This window comes from Gobio gobio (assembly GCF_949357685.1).
Source record: "Gobio gobio genome assembly, chromosome: 2".
NCBI classification, from domain to species: Eukaryota; Metazoa; Chordata; class Actinopteri; order Cypriniformes; family Gobionidae; genus Gobio; species Gobio gobio.
The window spans coordinates 55,936,371-55,955,492 of NC_137098.1; the positions used below are offsets into that span (position 1 = coordinate 55,936,371).

The window sequence follows — 19,122 nt, forward strand, 5'->3', positions numbered from 1 at the left end:
CTCACAAGATAGAAAACACGAAAACACCGTTCTGTCTGGAGAGAGAGAAGCCGCAGCGTGTGGACGAATAATAAATAATTAGCTACACATAAGAAATCACTGATCACAGATCAGAAGGAACTGAAAAAAGACTTCTGTTTTCATTTGTACATCCAAACACTGAGAAACTGCCAGCGTTCACTCGTTCACAAGCAATGATCTCTCGAGCGCTTGCATGGGCGTGCCAAATTCTCTGGGCGGAGGAAAGGGAGGTAACCGTTCCTGCTTGGACGTCAAACCAGGAGACTTCAGGATTGGCTAGTCTGGCCTGTCGTTTTCTCAAAGGCAGAGAAAGACAGCCAGAACTCGGCTTTACACCGATCAACATTTCTATCCACTTGGGAACAATATTCAGGCTAGGGGAACTCATATTAATGTTGAAAAACCTCATAAAATGAAAATTTCATGCCATGGGACCTTTAACGTCAAAACAATTTTATACGTCAACCTCAGGATGTATCTGTAAATATCACATGCTTTTTATATTAAATTTATTGGTAACACTTTACAATAAGATTTCATTTGTTAACTATATTAGATAACATAAACTAACAATTACAATACTTCTACGGCATTTATTAATCTTAGTCAATCTCAACATTTATTACTGTGCTGTCCTCTGTTTATGTTAATTAATAATTTGTTACATTTAATTTGTTACATTTATATAGCGCTTTTCTAGGCACTCAAAGCGCTTTACATATAGAAGGGGGAATCTCCTCAACCACCACCAATGTTGTGTACTGTATATTACTTGACAGCCAGGTAAACTCTTCCCTTACCTCAAGACTCTGAAGACCTTGTCCACAGGTTTATTGACTTCAGCCTTGATGTTAGGGAAGAGTTTACATGGCTGTCAAGTTACAGAACATATACAGAGGACAGCACAACAACAACATTTTTAAGATCCAAATTGATGTTACCATTAGTTAATGCACAGTGAACTAACATGAACATTTTTATTAAAGGGGGGGGTTCTAATGCTATGTCATGCATTCTGACTTATTTACACTGTTAAAGAGTTGGATTCTTATGATAAACATGGGCAAAATTAAAAACAACGAGTTGGACGTAAGACGGAGTATTTCTGTGCCAAATACACTCCTTCAGGATTTGTATAAGTTTCGGAAAGCTTTCTTCCGAGTATGGCCCTGTATGACATCATAAAGGGCGGAATTCCCTGTATGGGCACTTCTCCCAGATAGGAGCTTGTACGCACATAAACCAGAGTGAGAGCAAGAGCTAGCCCATCAACGAGCTTCATTCGGGTTATGGAAGCCGTCGGCAGAGCATGTCATTTTGTTTTTAGACAACAAAATCAACAAATGTCACCAAAGAAGTGTGTTTTTGGTTGTGAGGGAAAGATAACCATGTTCAGCTTCCTAAATAATCCAGCATTAATGAAACAGTGGATGCAGTTTGTTTTTCCGGAGCAGCAACAGAGTTCTGCAAGTGTGTTTGTTTGTTCCCGGTCACGAGTTGAAACCGCAGGCGGTGAGTGAAACTGCATCAAATGTCTGTGTTTTGTTGGCAATCGGTGTGTAAGTGCATACAAATGTAAGCAACACGAACGTATAGTGAATCGAAAGTTATCTAGGGATAATGCCATGATGTATTGTGTGTGTGTGTGTGTATGTATGCGTGCTCGTGACTCTTTAGCCCTGCCCACTGCACACCTCCACGATCTCGGCTGTTTTCGTAAAGAATCGGTACAGCTTATCGGTCTTTGATAAATATGATAAAACTAAAGACTCTTCGGAGATATGAAGGATGCAATACTACTCTATAGGTACTCAATATTAACATGAGATTGGCAGAAACTGTGTGTGTTATGTACCCTTTAACATAAATAACAAAGGTTAATAAATGTATTGTAAGTTTATGTTAAAAGATTGTAAGTTTATGTTAGTTAATGCATTAACTAATGGTAACAAATGAGACCTTAATATATAACCAATTTGTTTATTTGAGGCTTGCAGCTCTGTCAGCAAAATTTGAGAGGTCCAAATAAATATGTTTCACATGCCTTTTTTGTATATATTTTTAATACCACTAGAATAGGTAACATGTTTGCAAATTTTGTCCAAATTATTTGCAAATATTGGTTTTTCAATTATTGATAATAATTGATAAATTTACACTGCCGTTCAAAAGTATGAGGTAAGTAATGTTTTTAATGTTAATGTTTTTGAAAATATTCTCTAATGGTCACCAAGGCTGAATTTATTTGATTAAAACAACAGTAAAAACAACATAATATTGTGAAATATTATTAGAACTTAAAATAACTGTTTTTAAAATGTATTTTGTTCCTGTGATGGCAAAGCAGAATTTTCAGAAGTTGTGCAGAAGTTCAGTTGTGCTGCTTAATATTTTTGTGGAAACGGTGATCATCTTTTCATATTTTTCGATGAACGCAAAGCTAAAAAAAAAAACAGCATATATTTGGAACAAATCTTTCTTCTAACATTATAAATATCTTTGCAGTCTCTTGATCAATTTAATGTGTCCTTGCTGAAAAATATTCATCTCTTTCAAAAACAAAAATTGTACTGATCCCAAACCTTTAAACAGTAGTATACTTCAAATAAATGTTTAAAAAAAAAGTCTTGGATTGGAAGATCCAGACAAAATATTTTTTGTAAGACTGGAAATAAAGATAGAATTTAAATTTTGGGGTGAACTAACCCCTTGAAGACTTGTGAGGTGAGACAGAACAAAACTCACCATTTTCACGGAAGGGTAAACACATCTGAGGTGTTAACAAGCTACTATTCATGCTTATGTAGGTTCATTTTATGATAAATAAGTGTATCTAACATATCTAGTAGTTCTCACTATTAAAAAGCAAAGATTTGTAATGCTTAAAAAAAAGTATGTTTCAAAGTAATCCAACTTAGTAAAGCTCCAACTCCTTTCCATTCTCAAAAAAAAAAACACACACAAACAAAACACCTGTCAAGCAGGACAAAACTGCACATTTGTGAAGTATTTTGAGAATCACTCAATTACATGTTTAGGGAAACAACTGACATTTTACCAAAAGCGTTAATCGCAGTAATGTGTCACTCCGAGCACCTGTCACCACAGTAATTGCGAGGCGTGCCCATGTCAACCATATTGGCGCAGAAGGAGCCGTCTAATAACGGTCAGTTCTACGTTTCCTTCCCATACAGCTGGTGAGATCACGGCAGGACGGGAGACGGCTGAGGAGGTGGACAACGCCAGTCAACTGCCTAGTGCTTATGTGGCTAACGTCACTGGAGGTTGTGTATAATTAGCAGAGGACTGTGTGTTGTACGTTTCTAGAAACTATACTCTGAAATTCAGACATGTGGTCACTCCAAGATACAAGATCAAGAGATTAAACCTATGTTTATATGTCAAATGTATTCCCTCCTTTAAAGGATTTAAAGTTAAAGTTTCGGCACCACTTGCGGCCCCATACAAAAATAATGACGTTTTAAGCAGCTGTAGAGGTCCATCTGCATACTAAATGCATTAAATTGCATTAAAACGTGACATTAAAGGTCCCATGGCATGGATTTTTTATTTTATTTTATGATGTATTCTGAGGTGGATTTTTACATAAATGTCATAATTTAGAAATAAAAGGCATTTTTTCTATACTGATGTTTGCCCTCTGGCTGAATGCCCTGTTTCAAGGGGCGCGTCTGCTGTGAGACTTCAGTAAAAACGCCCACTGTTGTGATTGGCTGACATCTTTGCATTTGAAATGAGCGGAGGGGGCGTGGTTTAACAAGGTCTACGAGGCACAAGGCTGTGCCAGAGAGACGGATGTCACTTCTCATCAGTTCTCTCAACACGTCTCAGTTCAGTGAACTGTTGTAGTTACAGCATATACTTCAGGTTATTAGTTTATTTCTAGTCGGAGGGACTGTCACTCATGTCAGAAAGTTAGTAACTTTAGTAAATGATGGATCAGCGCTGACTCGAGACGAGAACCGTTTAGAACTATTCAGTCCGATTTGGTGAACTGGTTCGACTGGTTCACTAAAAAGAACCGGTTCAAAAGAACGATTCGTTCGCGGACCGGACATCAATGGACCAGAGACGGAGAGATTGCTAACAAAGTGATATTGTACTGAGTTGCGAGAGCGCTGTCAGCGCAAGTTTATTTTGTTTGTATCTGAGAGTTCTGAATAAACACGAGTCCCAGTCATGCCGAGCCGTCTTCCTCCTTGTTCTACCAACTTTGTAACACATGTAATGTACCACTACAGCTGTCGAGATGAACGAGTTACGAGTAAGTGTTGATTGTAGCATTATTTTTAGATATTTTCCTATCATTTGAAAAGCGTCAGTGACGCACATTGAGTACACAGCGCAAACAAAGACAACAGTAGTAATCGAATGTAATCCAGTTTATTGTAGGGATATCTGGCTAGCCTAGCCGGGAGACCCTCACGCTTTCCCCCCATCTGCTTAATCTCACGCCACGTTTGGTGCCTCTGCTGTGGGCGAGATCAGGATTTTCCTGGGTCAAAAATGGTCTTCGGTGGTGACTGACAGACATGGTCATCCATACACATACACACACAAACACACACACAGTAAAAAAGTACCCTACCCACGTGATCTGCAAGCGCAATACTGACAATCAATTTTAAATTAATTCAAAGAAAGTTTGTAATTTTTGCTTATCTTATTTTGATACCTTGATGTTTGTTTTAGGTCCTCATTTTTACACTATTTAAAGATAATTGTTTTGGTATATAATCATATCAATATTAAAAAGTAGTATTAAAAAAAAAAAGAACAAAGAGCCTAATTTTCTGCCATATACAATTTCATAAAATTATCAGCTAGCCAATAACAACTTTGTTCTGGGTTCACCTCACAAAGTCTAAACTAAATGATTTATAGGCTATTTATTTTACTACACATTGTCAACATAAATAAGCTGAAAGCCTGTGGATAATTAAAATTAACTCTTACACCCACTCTTGCTAAATTGGGTAAGTACACTTGTGTTCTCATTTCAGATGTGTTCAGAGAAAATGATTAAACTGATTTGTTAGTTCAGTGTTGGACAGATCAGTTGTTCTAACCAGTCGTTAAAATGATTCGGTTCAAAGGAGTCATTAGGTCGCGAATCGGACATTAGCAGATGCGTTGTGTGCGAATCCTGTCTGTTTGAACATCGCAAAATATTTGTCAACACACAGAAAACACTTCATAACCGGATAGGATTTGTTTCCCGTTTATTGAAAGTATGGTTTATGTCAGCTGGTCAGAAAAGAGTCAACGTTTTTTGAGCGCAATTCACACCCAGCGGTAATTAAAGGAAAACATCGTAGCCTATGATAGCGCCACATGGAACATGTGCAACATGGATTCGGTCTTCCAACCTTTTGATTTTGATTAACGTAATATGTGAAATATTAGAAAGCTAAGAATGCTTATTTTGAAGACAGAGAGAGTGCGAGCGGGGGAGGAGCTCTCTGATCGTTCTCTCTGTCACTCAGTTAACGCAAGCGCAGCAGTCAACTACTACATCAATCATAAATCACAATAACTGATCAAATAAGGCTTTGGCAGGACAAAAAATTGTTATGGCGGCCGCCAAAACATTTTCAATGTAGGAAAAACCCTGGAGATGCAGTACTGGGGGTCGGTGATGTTGAAGGCCGACTGGTCAGTGCAGCCCGAGCCTCGGCATGCGTGAAGTTTTTCTCTAAAGATGTGACTTTGCCGATGTTGAGTAGAAACTCACGACTGTATGCACATTTCAGAACAGATAGACACGACGAGGACGTACAAAAACACTGACTCACAAGATAGAAAACACAGTTCTGTCGGGAGAGAGAGAAGCCGCAGCACGAATAATAAAGTTCTGTGTGAACTTGAATAATTAGCTACACATCAGAAATCACTGATCACAGATCAGAAGGAACTGAAAAAAGACTTCTGTTTTCATTTGTACATCCAAACACTGGGAAACTGCCAGCATTCACTCGTTCACAAGCCATGACCTCTCGAGGACAAATATAGCTTTTGTATGGGTGTGCCGAATTCTCTGGGCGGAGGAAAGGGAGGTAACTGTTCCTGTTATGATGTCATAACAGGAAAATTCAAGATCAGCTCATCTGGACTGTCATTTTCTCAAAGGCAGAGAAAGACAACCAGAACTCAGTTTACACCGATCAAAATTTCTACCCACTTGGGGACAATATTCAGGCTAGGGGAACTCATTTTAAATGTTGAAAAAACCTCATAAAATTAAAATTGCATGCCATGGGACCTTTAAAGACTTTTATAATGTTATAAAAGATGGTTTCTATTTCAAATAAATGCTGATCTTTTGAACTGTCTATTCATCAAAGAATATGCATCAAGGTTTCCACAAAAATGTGAGGTTCAGCAGCAAATCAGCATATTAGAAGGATTTCTGATGTGACTGAAGACTGGAGTAATGATGCTGAAAATTCAGCTTTGCATCACAGGAATAAGTTCCATTTAAAAATATATTCAAATAGAAAATAGTTCTAATAAATGCAATCTTGGTGAGCATAAGAGATTTATTTAAAAAACATTAAAAACTAAAAACTTACTGACCTCAAACTTTCGAATGGTAGTGTTTTTCAACAAGCGCCAGTGTTTGTGTGGTAAAGGATACAGAGCACGGCTTGAGACACAGGAAGCCACTGGCTACAGATGGCACTGAGGAGCACTTTGGGGTCCGAGTGTTTCAGGTCACGAGCCATGATTTTTAATCCCAGTGAGGTCACCATCTTCTCCACCTGTTCTTTGTCCCTGGAAATGTGAAAATAGTCAAGTGAGATTATATAGGCTACCCCTTCTTTTTTCACATTTTGTCATGTTGCTGCTGCCTTATGTTAAACTACTATAAATTACCTCTTTACACATAAATCTATACTCCATACACCATAATGACAAAGCAAAAAAACAGATTTGTGACGAGTCCCCCAGCCCCCACAGCATGATGCTGCTTCCACAACACTTTACTGTTGGGATGGTATTGTGCAGGTGATGAGCCCGGTTTCCTCCATACATGATGCTTGGAATTGAGGTTCATCAGACCAGAGAATATTGTTTCTCAAAGTCTGAGAGGGTCCTTTAGGTGCTTTTTACAAATTCCAAGTGGCCTTTTCACTGAGGTGAGGCATGATTCTGGCCACTCTGCCATAAAGCCCAGATAATTGGAGTGTTGCAGTGATGTTTGTCCTTCTGTAAATTTCTCCCATCTCCATATGATCCTGGAGCTCAACTAAAGTGACCATCAGCTTCCTGGTCAACACTCTAATCAAGGCCCTTCTCCATCGCTAGCTCAGTTCAGCTCTATGAAGAGCCCTGGTTGTTCCAAACTTCTTCCATTAAGGATTATGGAGGCCATATGCTCCTGCGCGTGAACCTTTCCAAATCATGCCCATTCAATTGAATATGTCATAGGTTAACTTCAATTCATGAAGTGTAGTAACATATCGATTATCCAAGCGAAATTGGAATGATCCCAAGCTAAATTTCAAGTGTCCCAGAATTTTTTTATACATTTGCAGTTATCAAATCTGTTTTTGCTTTGTCATTATGATGTATGGAGTGCAGACTGATGTGGGGAAAAAGTAGCAGTTTAGTGTGTACTAAAACTTAGTGGGCACTGTATATATAATATATTTATTTTAAATAAAACAAAAATAAATAATGTGTACTGATAAATTATGCACAATTAGTTTCAGAAAATGCATTCATAAAAACAAAACGTTGCCTCAATTTAATAATATTGTACATTAACAAATGTTAGCACTGCTAAGGTCCATTTTATACCATCAGTGTTATTTTAATATTATTCATTACCATAGTATATATTAAAATTTTAAATCTGTTTTCATATTAATTTTAGTAAAGTTTTTTTGTCAAATGTGACCCGTGCTGGCTAAATGAGTCGCAATGAGCAAATTTTCAAAAATTAGTTCAAAGGATTTGTATCAAACAAATTTGTATTTGTATGATTTGTTGGAATCAGACAATAAATTAATGAGCTACACCTGTTTGAAGTCAGCAAAGTCAATTTTGAGAAAAGTCAAGTTAAAGTTAAAGTAAACCAAATATCTATAGGAAAAATATATATTCAAGTTTTCTTCCCATGATACCACAATTGTTTGATTAACATTAATGAAACACACAGCCTATATATTAAGACCTACTGTACAACATGGACCTTAAACAATGTTACACATCTATATTAACTAAAGGTTAATTTAAGACTTAACAGTTAATGTTTGCGTGAATACAGATATTTTGAAATACTGCAATTCTGCGTATATGTGTATATCAGGATTGCGCGCTGCCTGAGGCAACTTTGCGCGCACACTTCGGATCTGTCACTCAGTGCGAGTAAGATAATTTACATCAGCATAGGTTTGAAAATCACATTTCAGTTTTAGAGAATTCGCTATGAATATGCACAAAGGTGGAATGCTGCGCTTTACAACAATACCAAACTTGTGCTGAGGTGAAGAGCCGCCGAGAAGCGAGCGGAGAAAAACATAAATTTTGCCAGCATGGGTCACAAATATTTATATTTTATTTTATGTCAGCTTTATTGCAATTATCGAAAACTATTTTTTATATTTTAGTTATAATACTGAATGTCATATTGCTCTGATTTTTTTATTACTTTGCGTCTCGCAGCATTTTCATTTCCAGTGTGGACAGATAAGTCATTTTTACGTGTAATATGTATAAACAAATTAGTTCATACAGAAAGTTACCTTCTAGTGACCACAGCATCATACATACTCCAGATGTTATCTAGGACAAGCTGCACAAACAGAGGTTTCTTTCCTTTGGACTGTGAAGACAAAACGAGAAAGAGTTGATGAGTGTGAGGTCCGTTAAGACAGTATATAGAAGGAATAATTTATATATAAAATAGAATGCATACACAAACTAAGACACTGTGTAAGAGACCCAGCGCTGCACTGATTCATTAGTTGCCTTTTTTTTTAAAGATTTGGAGAGAGAATAAAAAGCTTCTAATGTGACTGAATGGGGTCAAACTCAACTAACATCTGAGCTCAATTGAGTTTAAAGGCTTAAGTTAGGCTTGACTCTGTCAGTCCGCCAAATCAATGTTGACGTCTAGAGGTCACGCCGCCCTCCATAACCAACTCTCTCTGAATGAGATCTGTCTGACAGAGTGGAATAATGGCAGTGACTGATCAGTCTGTGCTGAAGACATTGTTTTGTCTGAGCATTGTACGGCTGGCGGTCTCAATCATCTGGTAACTGCAGATTGAGGCATAGATTTTCAAAGGATTCATTATTGAGATCTTTGTCCTGCATTACTGTAAACATCTCCAACAAGAGTGTTCTTATTACCAATGCACAAAATACAGGGTCAAGGATAAATGAGCTTTAAAATATATATTTTTTGCAAAATCTTTTAAATCAAGTGTATAAAACACACACACACACACACACAAAATGTGCTCACTGCTCAGAAATATGGATATAGTACAGGAAAGTGGATCAATAAGTTAAACCGACTTTTATGTCAACCAGACTCCTCCCAATCACATCACAATGTCCAATGGTGAACATTATATCAGAGTCAATGGTAGTTTTTCTAACTTTAATTTAAAAGAAATTAATACTTTTATTCAGCAAGGAAACATTAAATTGAACAAAAGTGTCAGTAAAGACATTTAGATATCGGTTTCAAATAAATGCTGTTGTTTTGAACTTTCTCCTGAAAAAAATGGATCCCGGTATCCAAAAGAAATATTAAGCAGCAGAACAGTTTTCAACATTGATAAGAAATATTTCTTAAGCAGCAAATCAGCGAATTGGAAAGATTTCTGAAGGATCATGTGAAACTGAAGACTGGAGTAATGCTGCTGAAAATTCAGCTTTGCATCTCAGGAATACATTTTTTAAATAGAAATATAATAAAATAAAATGATATTTTACAATATTACTGTTTTTACTGTATTTTTGATCAAGTCGGTGAGCATAAGAGACTTCTATCAAAAAAAAAAATTTAAAAAGTAAAAAATGAATAAATAGTATTTCAATATTTTTAACTCATTTTAATTCCAAAATATAAAAGTCTATCACAGAAGTGGTGTCTTGGAGGCACACACGGAAGACAAGAACAAGTTGGATAAAGGTGTTATTTTGATTTTTTTTTGCGCACAAAAACTATTGTCGTCGCATCGTAAAATTATTGTAGAGTCACTGTGGTGAGATAGACTTTGTAACAACGTTTTAAGTGCCTTTTATGGGTCTTGTAAGTGTAAATGTACTGAATGCCAATGGAGGCCTGTCTGAAGCCTTTCTCAGCCATCAGCTTTCAACTAAAATATCTTCATTTGTGTTCCGAATATGAACGGAGGTCTTACGGGTGTCGAACGACATGAGGGTGAGTAATTAATGACAGAATTTTCATTTTTGGGTGAACTAACCCTTTAATATTTCCAGAGATGGTCAAACCAAGTATGTAATGTAACAAACACTCTATAGTGAAATTTTCAGCTTAAAAGTCTTTAATGCTAGCCAATCCAGCCAGCCGAATTTAGCCCCGCCCACAACATTTGAGGTCGGGAAGTTCGGTCTGGACTTGATCCGTTGTGGAGCAACTATGCTCGAACCAGAGCCGTTCGGACCAATGAAATTGTCAGACCGGGCTTTATACGATGATGGGCAGATGATCAACAGTAACGTAATCATCCACGTCATCAAAGGCGCTTGGGTTGAATTTGTTCTAATCCTAAACGGAGAACTTGTTCGTATTTGCGTTCACCTTTACTATTTCTCTCAAAAATGATGATTGTGTTGGTAAGTACTCTGTGTATCCTTAAATTCTTTGTTACAACACCAGCAAATATCGTTTACACTCATCTTCTTCTTCTACTTCTTCGAGCGTGCGTGCAGTTGAGTTCTGTTGACAACTATGCGTCGCTCCGTTGCTCTGATTGATTATAGGTCTATCCAATTGAGTGCAGAGGCATTTTCTTTTCTGTGATTATGCCTCACGCCTCATAATCACAGCCCAATGGAGCAGTATCAGACTCATATTCTGACTAGAATCTGAGTATGACGACGTCAGGCTAATTTAATGCACTGCAACATAAACCTTTTATTAAAATAATGTATATTATATAAGGGCTGGGTAAAAAAATATAGATTGCTCGATTTTAATTGATTCTCAATTTTACAAACCGATATTGATTCTTAAACCCCAAGAATCGATTAGTCATCCTGTTTTCAGTTGATGAATGAACTGAATATTGTAGCGCGCCTCATACATTTTAATAATCTTTGTGCTTTGTTACTACTGATATGAAACAAAGTCTCAGATTTCCAATTACGTGAGATCACTCTGGCGCAGCTCAGCTCAAGAGAAGCGGCAGCGCGGAGCGCACATTAACTGATCTTCTCTTCCGCCTTAATACCAGTTACAGCGCGAAATAAACTTGAATGAGCATCTGAAAGTGAGTTAAAAGATTACAACTTGGCTTCCGGTTATGGCGTCGAGCTGAACGGCAGCACTTCTCCCCGCTCCGTCGCTGAACTTCAGATTAATTGATGATTAACATAAGAGTAATTAGCTATAATGTTAAGGGCTTACATAACCCCATAAAAAGGAAAAAAATTCTCAATGAACTTAAACATCTTAAATGTACTATAGCCTTTATACAAGAAAGCCACCTATCAGACTCTGAACATATGAAACTTAAAAGGTCATGGGCCAGCCAAGTGTATTTTTCATCTCATAGTTCAGGGAGAAGGCGTGGAGTGGCAATATTGTTGCACAGTTCACTGCAGTTTTGTTTACACTCAGAAATTACGGATAAAGAAGGGAGATTTATTCTGGTAAAAAGGTCCATCTGGGGTGTGAATGTCTCTATGCTGAATATCTACGCTCCAAATGAAAGCAATCCTAAATTTTTTAAGAAAATTTGTGAAATGATTATAGAAAAAGCTAAAGGAATCATTTTGATTGGAGGTGATTTTAATTGCATTTTGTCAAATAGGATGGATAAAAACCCATCATCATTTGCCACGCTTTCAGGGACCAGTAGGATTCTAAAGCAAATGGTGGAGGATATGGGTCTGATCGATGCATGGAGACATATACACCCAAGAGATCGGGATTACACGTTCTATTCAAACCCACACTCCTCATATTCCAGGATTGATTATTTCTTTGTTGCTAAAAATGAGTCTTACAGAGTCCTAGATTGTAAAATACATAACATAACCTTAAGTGACCATGCCCCAGTTAGTTTGATTTGGGATTTGGGTAGGGTTTATAGTCCAAGCCTATGGCGCCTAAATGTCTCACTTCTAAATGATAATGCATTTAGAGATCATATAAAGGCGGAATTGGACCAATACCTTCACTTTAATGATACGAGTGAGATGTCACCAGTGATCTTGTGGGAGGCGGCTAAGGTAGTTTTGAGGGGAAAGATAATTTCATTTGCATCAGCTAAGGCGAGACTTAGAGAAGCCAAACGTAAAGAACTTGAAGAACAAATTAAACAGTTAGAACAGAGACATAAAAGTCAACTATCTACAAATGATCTAACTCAACTTAAGGAAGCCAGGAGGGCCTTGGGAGACTTGCTCACAAATAATACTGAGAGAAATTTAAGATTTCTAAAACAGCGCTATTATGAGAATGGGAGTAGAGCAAGTAAATTATTAGCATTCCAACTAAAAAAACAGATGAGCCTAACATTTGTACAGAAAATTAAAAATAACGACCCAGATAAGCCCTTTCTGTATAAGCCAGATGAGATATCAGGAGCTTTTGCCACTTTTTATAAGAAACTGTACTCAAATACGGACACATGTACAGAATTTGAAAAAATTGATGCCTACTTAGAAAGCATAAACCTGCCAAAATTATCAGGAGAAGATTCACAAGCTCAAGCATTACGAGAGAAGAAATTGTAGAAACAATCAAGGGGTTAAAAAACAGCAAAAGTCCGGGCTCGGATGGATACTGTAATGAATTTTATAAGGCCTTTGTAGACGATATAAGCCCTATTTTAGAGAAAGCATATGCTTATGCATTTGAAAGGGGGGAATTCCCACCAAACTGGAAAGAGACAATAATTTCGGTTATTCATAAGGAGGGAAAGGACCCTACAGAGTGCAGTTCATATAGACCCATAGCGCTTCAAAATTCGGACTGCAAAATATTGACCTCCATACTGGCAAAAAGACTTAAAACAGTTATTATGACTCTAGTGCACCCAGACCAGACAGGCTTTATTGCTGGTCGCCAGCTGTCTGATAATATTCGTCGACTACTGAATGTTATGTCTTATGCCAAGTCTAAACCAGTGCCATGTATGGCATTGGCTTTGGATGCAGAAAAAGCATTCGACCGTGTCTCCTGGCCTTTCCTTTTTAGTGTATTGAGGAAATACGGTCTGGGTCCTGGCTTTGTTAAATGGGTCCAACTGTTGTGCTCATCTCCAAAAGCGTCAGTAAGGGTAAATGGGTGTTTCTCACAAAAAATTCTGTTGGGGAGGGGTTGCAGACAGGGGGACCCTCTTTCGCCTCTTCTTTTTGCCCTTAGTATAGAGCCCCTTGCACAGCTAATACGAGATAGCACAGATATTAGTGGTATTGAAGTGAGTGGAGAGGAACACAAGTTGTCACTATACGCAGACGATGTAATTGTGTATATCTCAGATCCCACAAAATCTGTTCCAAATTTAATGAAATGTACTGAGACCTTTGGATTTTACTCAGGTTACAAAATAAATGTGACTAAGACAGAAGCACTCCCCATGAACAATTTAATTTCCCCACAGATGAAATCTACTTTCTCATTTAAATGGCCCAGGGAGGGAATTAGATATTTGGGAATAAATATACCCCCTGACCTTAGTTTATATCAAAGTAATTATATTAAATTAATAGATAAAATTAAGCACGATTTGAACCGCTGGAATACACTTCCCCTTACTTTAATAGGCAGGGTGGAAGCTGTTAGGATGAATGTTCTCCCAAGGCTCCTCTTTCTCTTTCAAACTCAACCAATCTCTCCACCTAAATCTACTTTTAGTCTTTTAGATCGTCTCATCTCAAGATTTATATGGCAGGGTAGGATACCCAGAGTTAGATATAAAGTCTTACAATTGGCAAAAACTAAAGGGGGTCTAGGCGTACCCAACTTGAAGCACTACTGGTTAGCGTCACAATTACGTGCAATGATAGTGTGGCTATCAGATGACACAAGTACAAGATGGCTCAATATAGAAAAAAGTTACAGTCCTGATATGCCTTTGTCAGTGATCCCCTTTAATAGGCTTAAATCCACCAGAGAACTTTTGGGAGAATGGTCGAACATAACATGCGTAGCTTGGAAGGAAATACAACAAATGTTTAAGCTAACAGTCGATTTCTCCGTTTTGAGTTCAATTACTTATATTCAAGATTTTCTTCCATTGAGACTTGATACAGGATTCAAAAACTGGAAACTTTTGAACCTTCATTATGTACACCAATTATTTAGTAATAACAACTTCAAATCATTTGAACAACTGAGAATAGAGTTTAAACTACCAAGAACAGACTTTTTCAGGTACCTACAATTAAGGAGTTTCATACTGAAACACCCAAACTGGAACAGATTAATAGAGCCCTCCCTTTTAGAACGGTATTTATTAAAAATTCAGGGTGGAGAACATATGAGGAAACCAATAAGCAATGTTTATAAAATCATTGCTTCAATGACAAGAGATAATTCATTCTATGTGAAAGACAAGTGGACTAGGGAGCTACGGCTCGATATAAGTGAAGAAGTTTGGTTGGAGGTATGTACTCAGGCTCATAAAGTCACAAACGCCAATTTGTGGAAGGAATTTCAATGGAAAATAAATAACAGATTTTTCAGAACACCACAAGTTGTGGCTAAAATGAATCCGAATCAATCAAGTCAGTGTTGGAGGGGGTGTGGAGAGACAATGGCTACTCACTCACATATTTTTTGGAAATCCCCTTTGTTGGATAACTTTTGGAAATCCATTTTTACATATATTAATAAAGTACTGAATGTTGACCTGATAAGAGACCCTCTGATAGCAATCCTAGGGATTAAACCAGCTGTGATACACAGTAGGAAAAATATGTATTTATTACAGATATTGCTGATAGCAGCAAAGAAAGCAATTACAATAAAATGGCTTAAGAGTGAGCCACCAAACCAAGCTGAATGGCTAACAATTTTGAGAAATATTTACACTATGGAAAAAATTACATATTCATTGAGATTACAGAGGGAACTTTTTATTGAAAGATGGGCACCATTAATGATGGTGATGGAGGACCATTAGAATTAACTGGTTATATTTGCCAGGGGAACTTGAATACAACCCATGTTTTGTTTTAAGTTGATGTTTGGTTTGTTCAAATTGTTTATTTTAAATGTTGTTAATAATATCTTATTTCTTCTTTTCCTTGTACTTTTGGAAATATTTTTCTGCGGAATTGATCATACATGTAAGGATGCGTGAATGTTATGATCCCCTGTAAAGGATATTGTTTCTGAGTGCAAGTAATTGTTGTAAAAGGAGATTTGAAGAACATTCAAAATAAAAAAATAAGTAACAAAAAAAAAAAGATTACAACTTACCAAAATCCATATCATGTCACATGGAATTGCTCAATCAGTGTTTCAACCGCGGAAAGACATCAGTAAAACAGCATGTATTAAACAATGTCATGTAACGTCACATTACCTCAGAAAAACCATATCCAGCGTCCATAAACTCATTAGTCAGCAAGAAAAATTAACTCTAGAGAGGAGCATTTCGCTAAATATATGCACCATATTACATATTCAATCGTAAATGTTCTTCAATATTTAATGCATGTTTGAATAAATCTGTCAAGTTTTTATGACAGCCACCATTTAAATGTTATATTTCTTATAACTTTATTATTATTAACATCATTGAGTGCATTTTAAGTGTTTGTATACAAATCAGTTAATTTTTACCTTCAATATTATAAAAGGCTAATGTAGCTTAGTAGGTAACTAACTCCCGTAGTTTACAGCATTAGTTAAGAGATTTGTTTTCCTTAAGAAAATTTGCCATGTTGCACCTGATATTTATCCAAAATAATAGATATTTGATGTTTCAAAATATACCACATAACAATGTATTTCCATGTTACAAATATATATGTGTGTGTGTGTGTGTGTGTGTGTGTGTGTGTGTGTGTGTGTGTGTGTGTGTGTGTGTGTGTGTGTGTGTGTGTGTGTGTGTGTGTGTGTGTGTGTGTTTTATCTCACAGAAATGACTATACCTTAGCTCCCTTCATGATTTTTTTGGCTTTTGCGTTGAGGTAGAAATCGCCCCACAGAGTCTTGAGCAGAACCCAGAAGCGAATGCCCATCTTCTGACTGTACATCTCAGCAAACTGATGGATTCTGTCAGAGCATTACAGAAAATACAATTCAGCACTATTATTTGCACTTGTCATTTGTCATTTTATTCCATCCGATTTATTTGTATGAATGACATTCAAAAAGAGGTCTGTGATTTTAACAATGTCTCTAATATATGACATCTGATAATTAACATGTAACAGAATATTCGCAGACAGCTGCGATGTTAAACACCACACTGTTTTTATCCAATGTTGAGTTATATTTAGTAAGATATCATTAGCTTTCATCATCAGACACAAGTTCTGGTCTGTGGCATGTGCTTAATAGAATTTTTTTTAAAGTATGATAAAATAAAAGTCAAATAAAACATCACATGATCTAATAGATATACTAATACTAATAATATTGTAATAATATTTACTTGAAGTACCCCATAAGATTTTAAGTTAATATCAACTCTTTCACATTCATGGTTCCCTGATTTTGGTTAATAATATGTGGCATGTCACATTCCACTTTCGTATGGAAAAGAGCAGCTCAGACATTGTCTAACAACATATTTTTGTTTCACTAAAGTAAGAGCATACTACAGCGTTTGGAACGACACAAGTGTGATTAAATGATTGATGACCAACTTTTTGGGTGACCCATTCATTTGATCTTAAAAATGCAAATTGGTACTTTACTCTGGAGTGTTTTTACAGTATAAAATGTTCTGAATGTGGTGTGCTTTGGGGCAAAAACATCCTCATGCTCACCAGAGTGCTCTGTTCTGTTTGCTCAGCTTTTAGAAATGTCCACCTACACCAGTCGTATTAGTACTTTAGCACTTATTTCAAGTATCTAAAACCACAGTTATGTAACACCTCAAAAATGTGCAATACATTAGAAGGGTGGGGAGTCCTGATGTTAAAATCTAGTATAGTATTGCCATCTTGTGAGCCATTGTAAGTACTACAAGCACTGCCAGGATGTAAAGGGTAAAAGCCAATCATGTAAGCTGCCATTAATAAAAGCATTAGACAAAATCATTCAAAACAATTGTGAAAGCACCCTCAGTTTCAGAAAGTGTAACACGTACCTGAAGCCCCAGCCATCTATAGCGCTGGCAAATACCACATTTCCCCGGTCAGGACTGAAGTAGAGATCAGAGTCATCAGTTTCCTCTAAACCCGCGCTCCAGTCGTACACCTGATCTCCGCTGTCGTTCTCTGTACAGCAGCTCTGAGCTTCTGTGTCTTTCTCCGCTCGCTCCTCCAGAACTTTAGAGGTGAATAACGTGCCGGTAACTGCGTTCACCTATAGAATAGGCAGAACCATAGCCATAGAGTTTCATCTTTGTCCAGAAACATCGCTCAGAGACACGTCATACTATAAAAAATCAAAACTTCCCTGATCTATGGACTATGAAAACATAGTGTAACTTTCAGAACTCAAAACATCCTCATCAACCCCAAAACAACTGCAAAAACACAAATGTTTTTGAAAGCAGAAACATTTAAGAAAAATACAGTAACATTTTTATTGTGAAATGTTATTACAATTAAAAATTATTACATTTATTTTTTATTAACTGTTATTTTTTAAATATTGTTAATTAATTATTTCACTTGATTATATTTTAAATGTAATTTTTTTCATGTAAATAAAACTGTCATATGATCTTTCAGAAATCATTCCAATATGCTGATTTGCTGCTCAAGGAACAGTTCTTATTATTATCAATGTGTTAAAAACTTTGATAAGCAGAAGAACAGCATATATTACAGAGAACAGAGATTATAAATGTCTTTACAGTCACTTTTGATCAAATTAATGTGTCCTTGCTGACACAAATGTATCAGCAAAGTATGTTTAAAAAAAGAAAAGAATCTACTGATATAAATTATACAAATAAAAAAAATCTATACACACTATGTGTATATATATATATATATATATATATATATATATATATATATATATATATATATATATATATATATATATATATATATATATATATATATATATATATATATATATAAATAAATAAACAATAATTTTCTACAGTATAAGTAAAGTTTACATTTTATACAGAATGCGGTTTTATACCTCATATCAGGGTTCGTACAATCACTGTAAAATGAAATTCCAGTACTTTTTAAGAACTTTTAAAAGCACTACTTTTTTGGTTTATATAATTTATCAACGACTTCAGTGCCGTTACATAGTTACACCAGTAGTGAGTAGACCATTCAATTAAAAACACTGATCATTCTGGAACCAAGGAAATTATTTTAACTTTGAACAACACCTTATGAGGTGCAACCGACAAGCAAAGCTGCTCCGGAGTGAGGCTGAATCTGACGCTTCACTTCATAGAGATCAAACTCAAAATGTAAACTGATTCCCCCCTGATTTGTATATGCTGGTTTTGCATAATGATTAGATTTATAATATGTTGATCTATGGAGGCCGCCGTGTTAGTTGTATTCCTGTCTGTTTTTGAATACTTTCGTAAGGTAGCCTAAAAAAAAAAACTCTTCAGAGAATCGGATCTGTCAGATTTCCAACACAAATTCATCCACTTCTCCCGAAATACATGAAAGTAAGTGGCCGGTGAAGAGGAAGAAGAAAAGAGTAAACTTTATAGTTACTACACAATTTGTTTCTGATATGATAAAAACCTCATTCATTTA

General features: G+C 36.4%; 1 protein-coding gene across 1 annotated transcript in view; it reads right to left on the reverse strand.

The window, feature by feature from the left end:
- Positions 1–19,122, reverse strand: part of efl1 (elongation factor like GTPase 1) — a 158,346-nt gene that overhangs the window by 135,273 nt on the left and 3,951 nt on the right. The window contains exons 7-10 of the mRNA XM_079802056.1: positions 17,523–17,740; positions 16,357–16,480; positions 8,793–8,872; positions 6,680–6,816 (exon numbers count right to left, since the gene is read on the reverse strand). Coding sequence (XP_079658182.1) covers positions 6,680–6,816; positions 8,793–8,872; positions 16,357–16,480; positions 17,523–17,740 — 559 coding nt within the window. The remainder of the gene's footprint in view (positions 1–6,679; positions 6,817–8,792; positions 8,873–16,356; positions 16,481–17,522; positions 17,741–19,122) is intronic.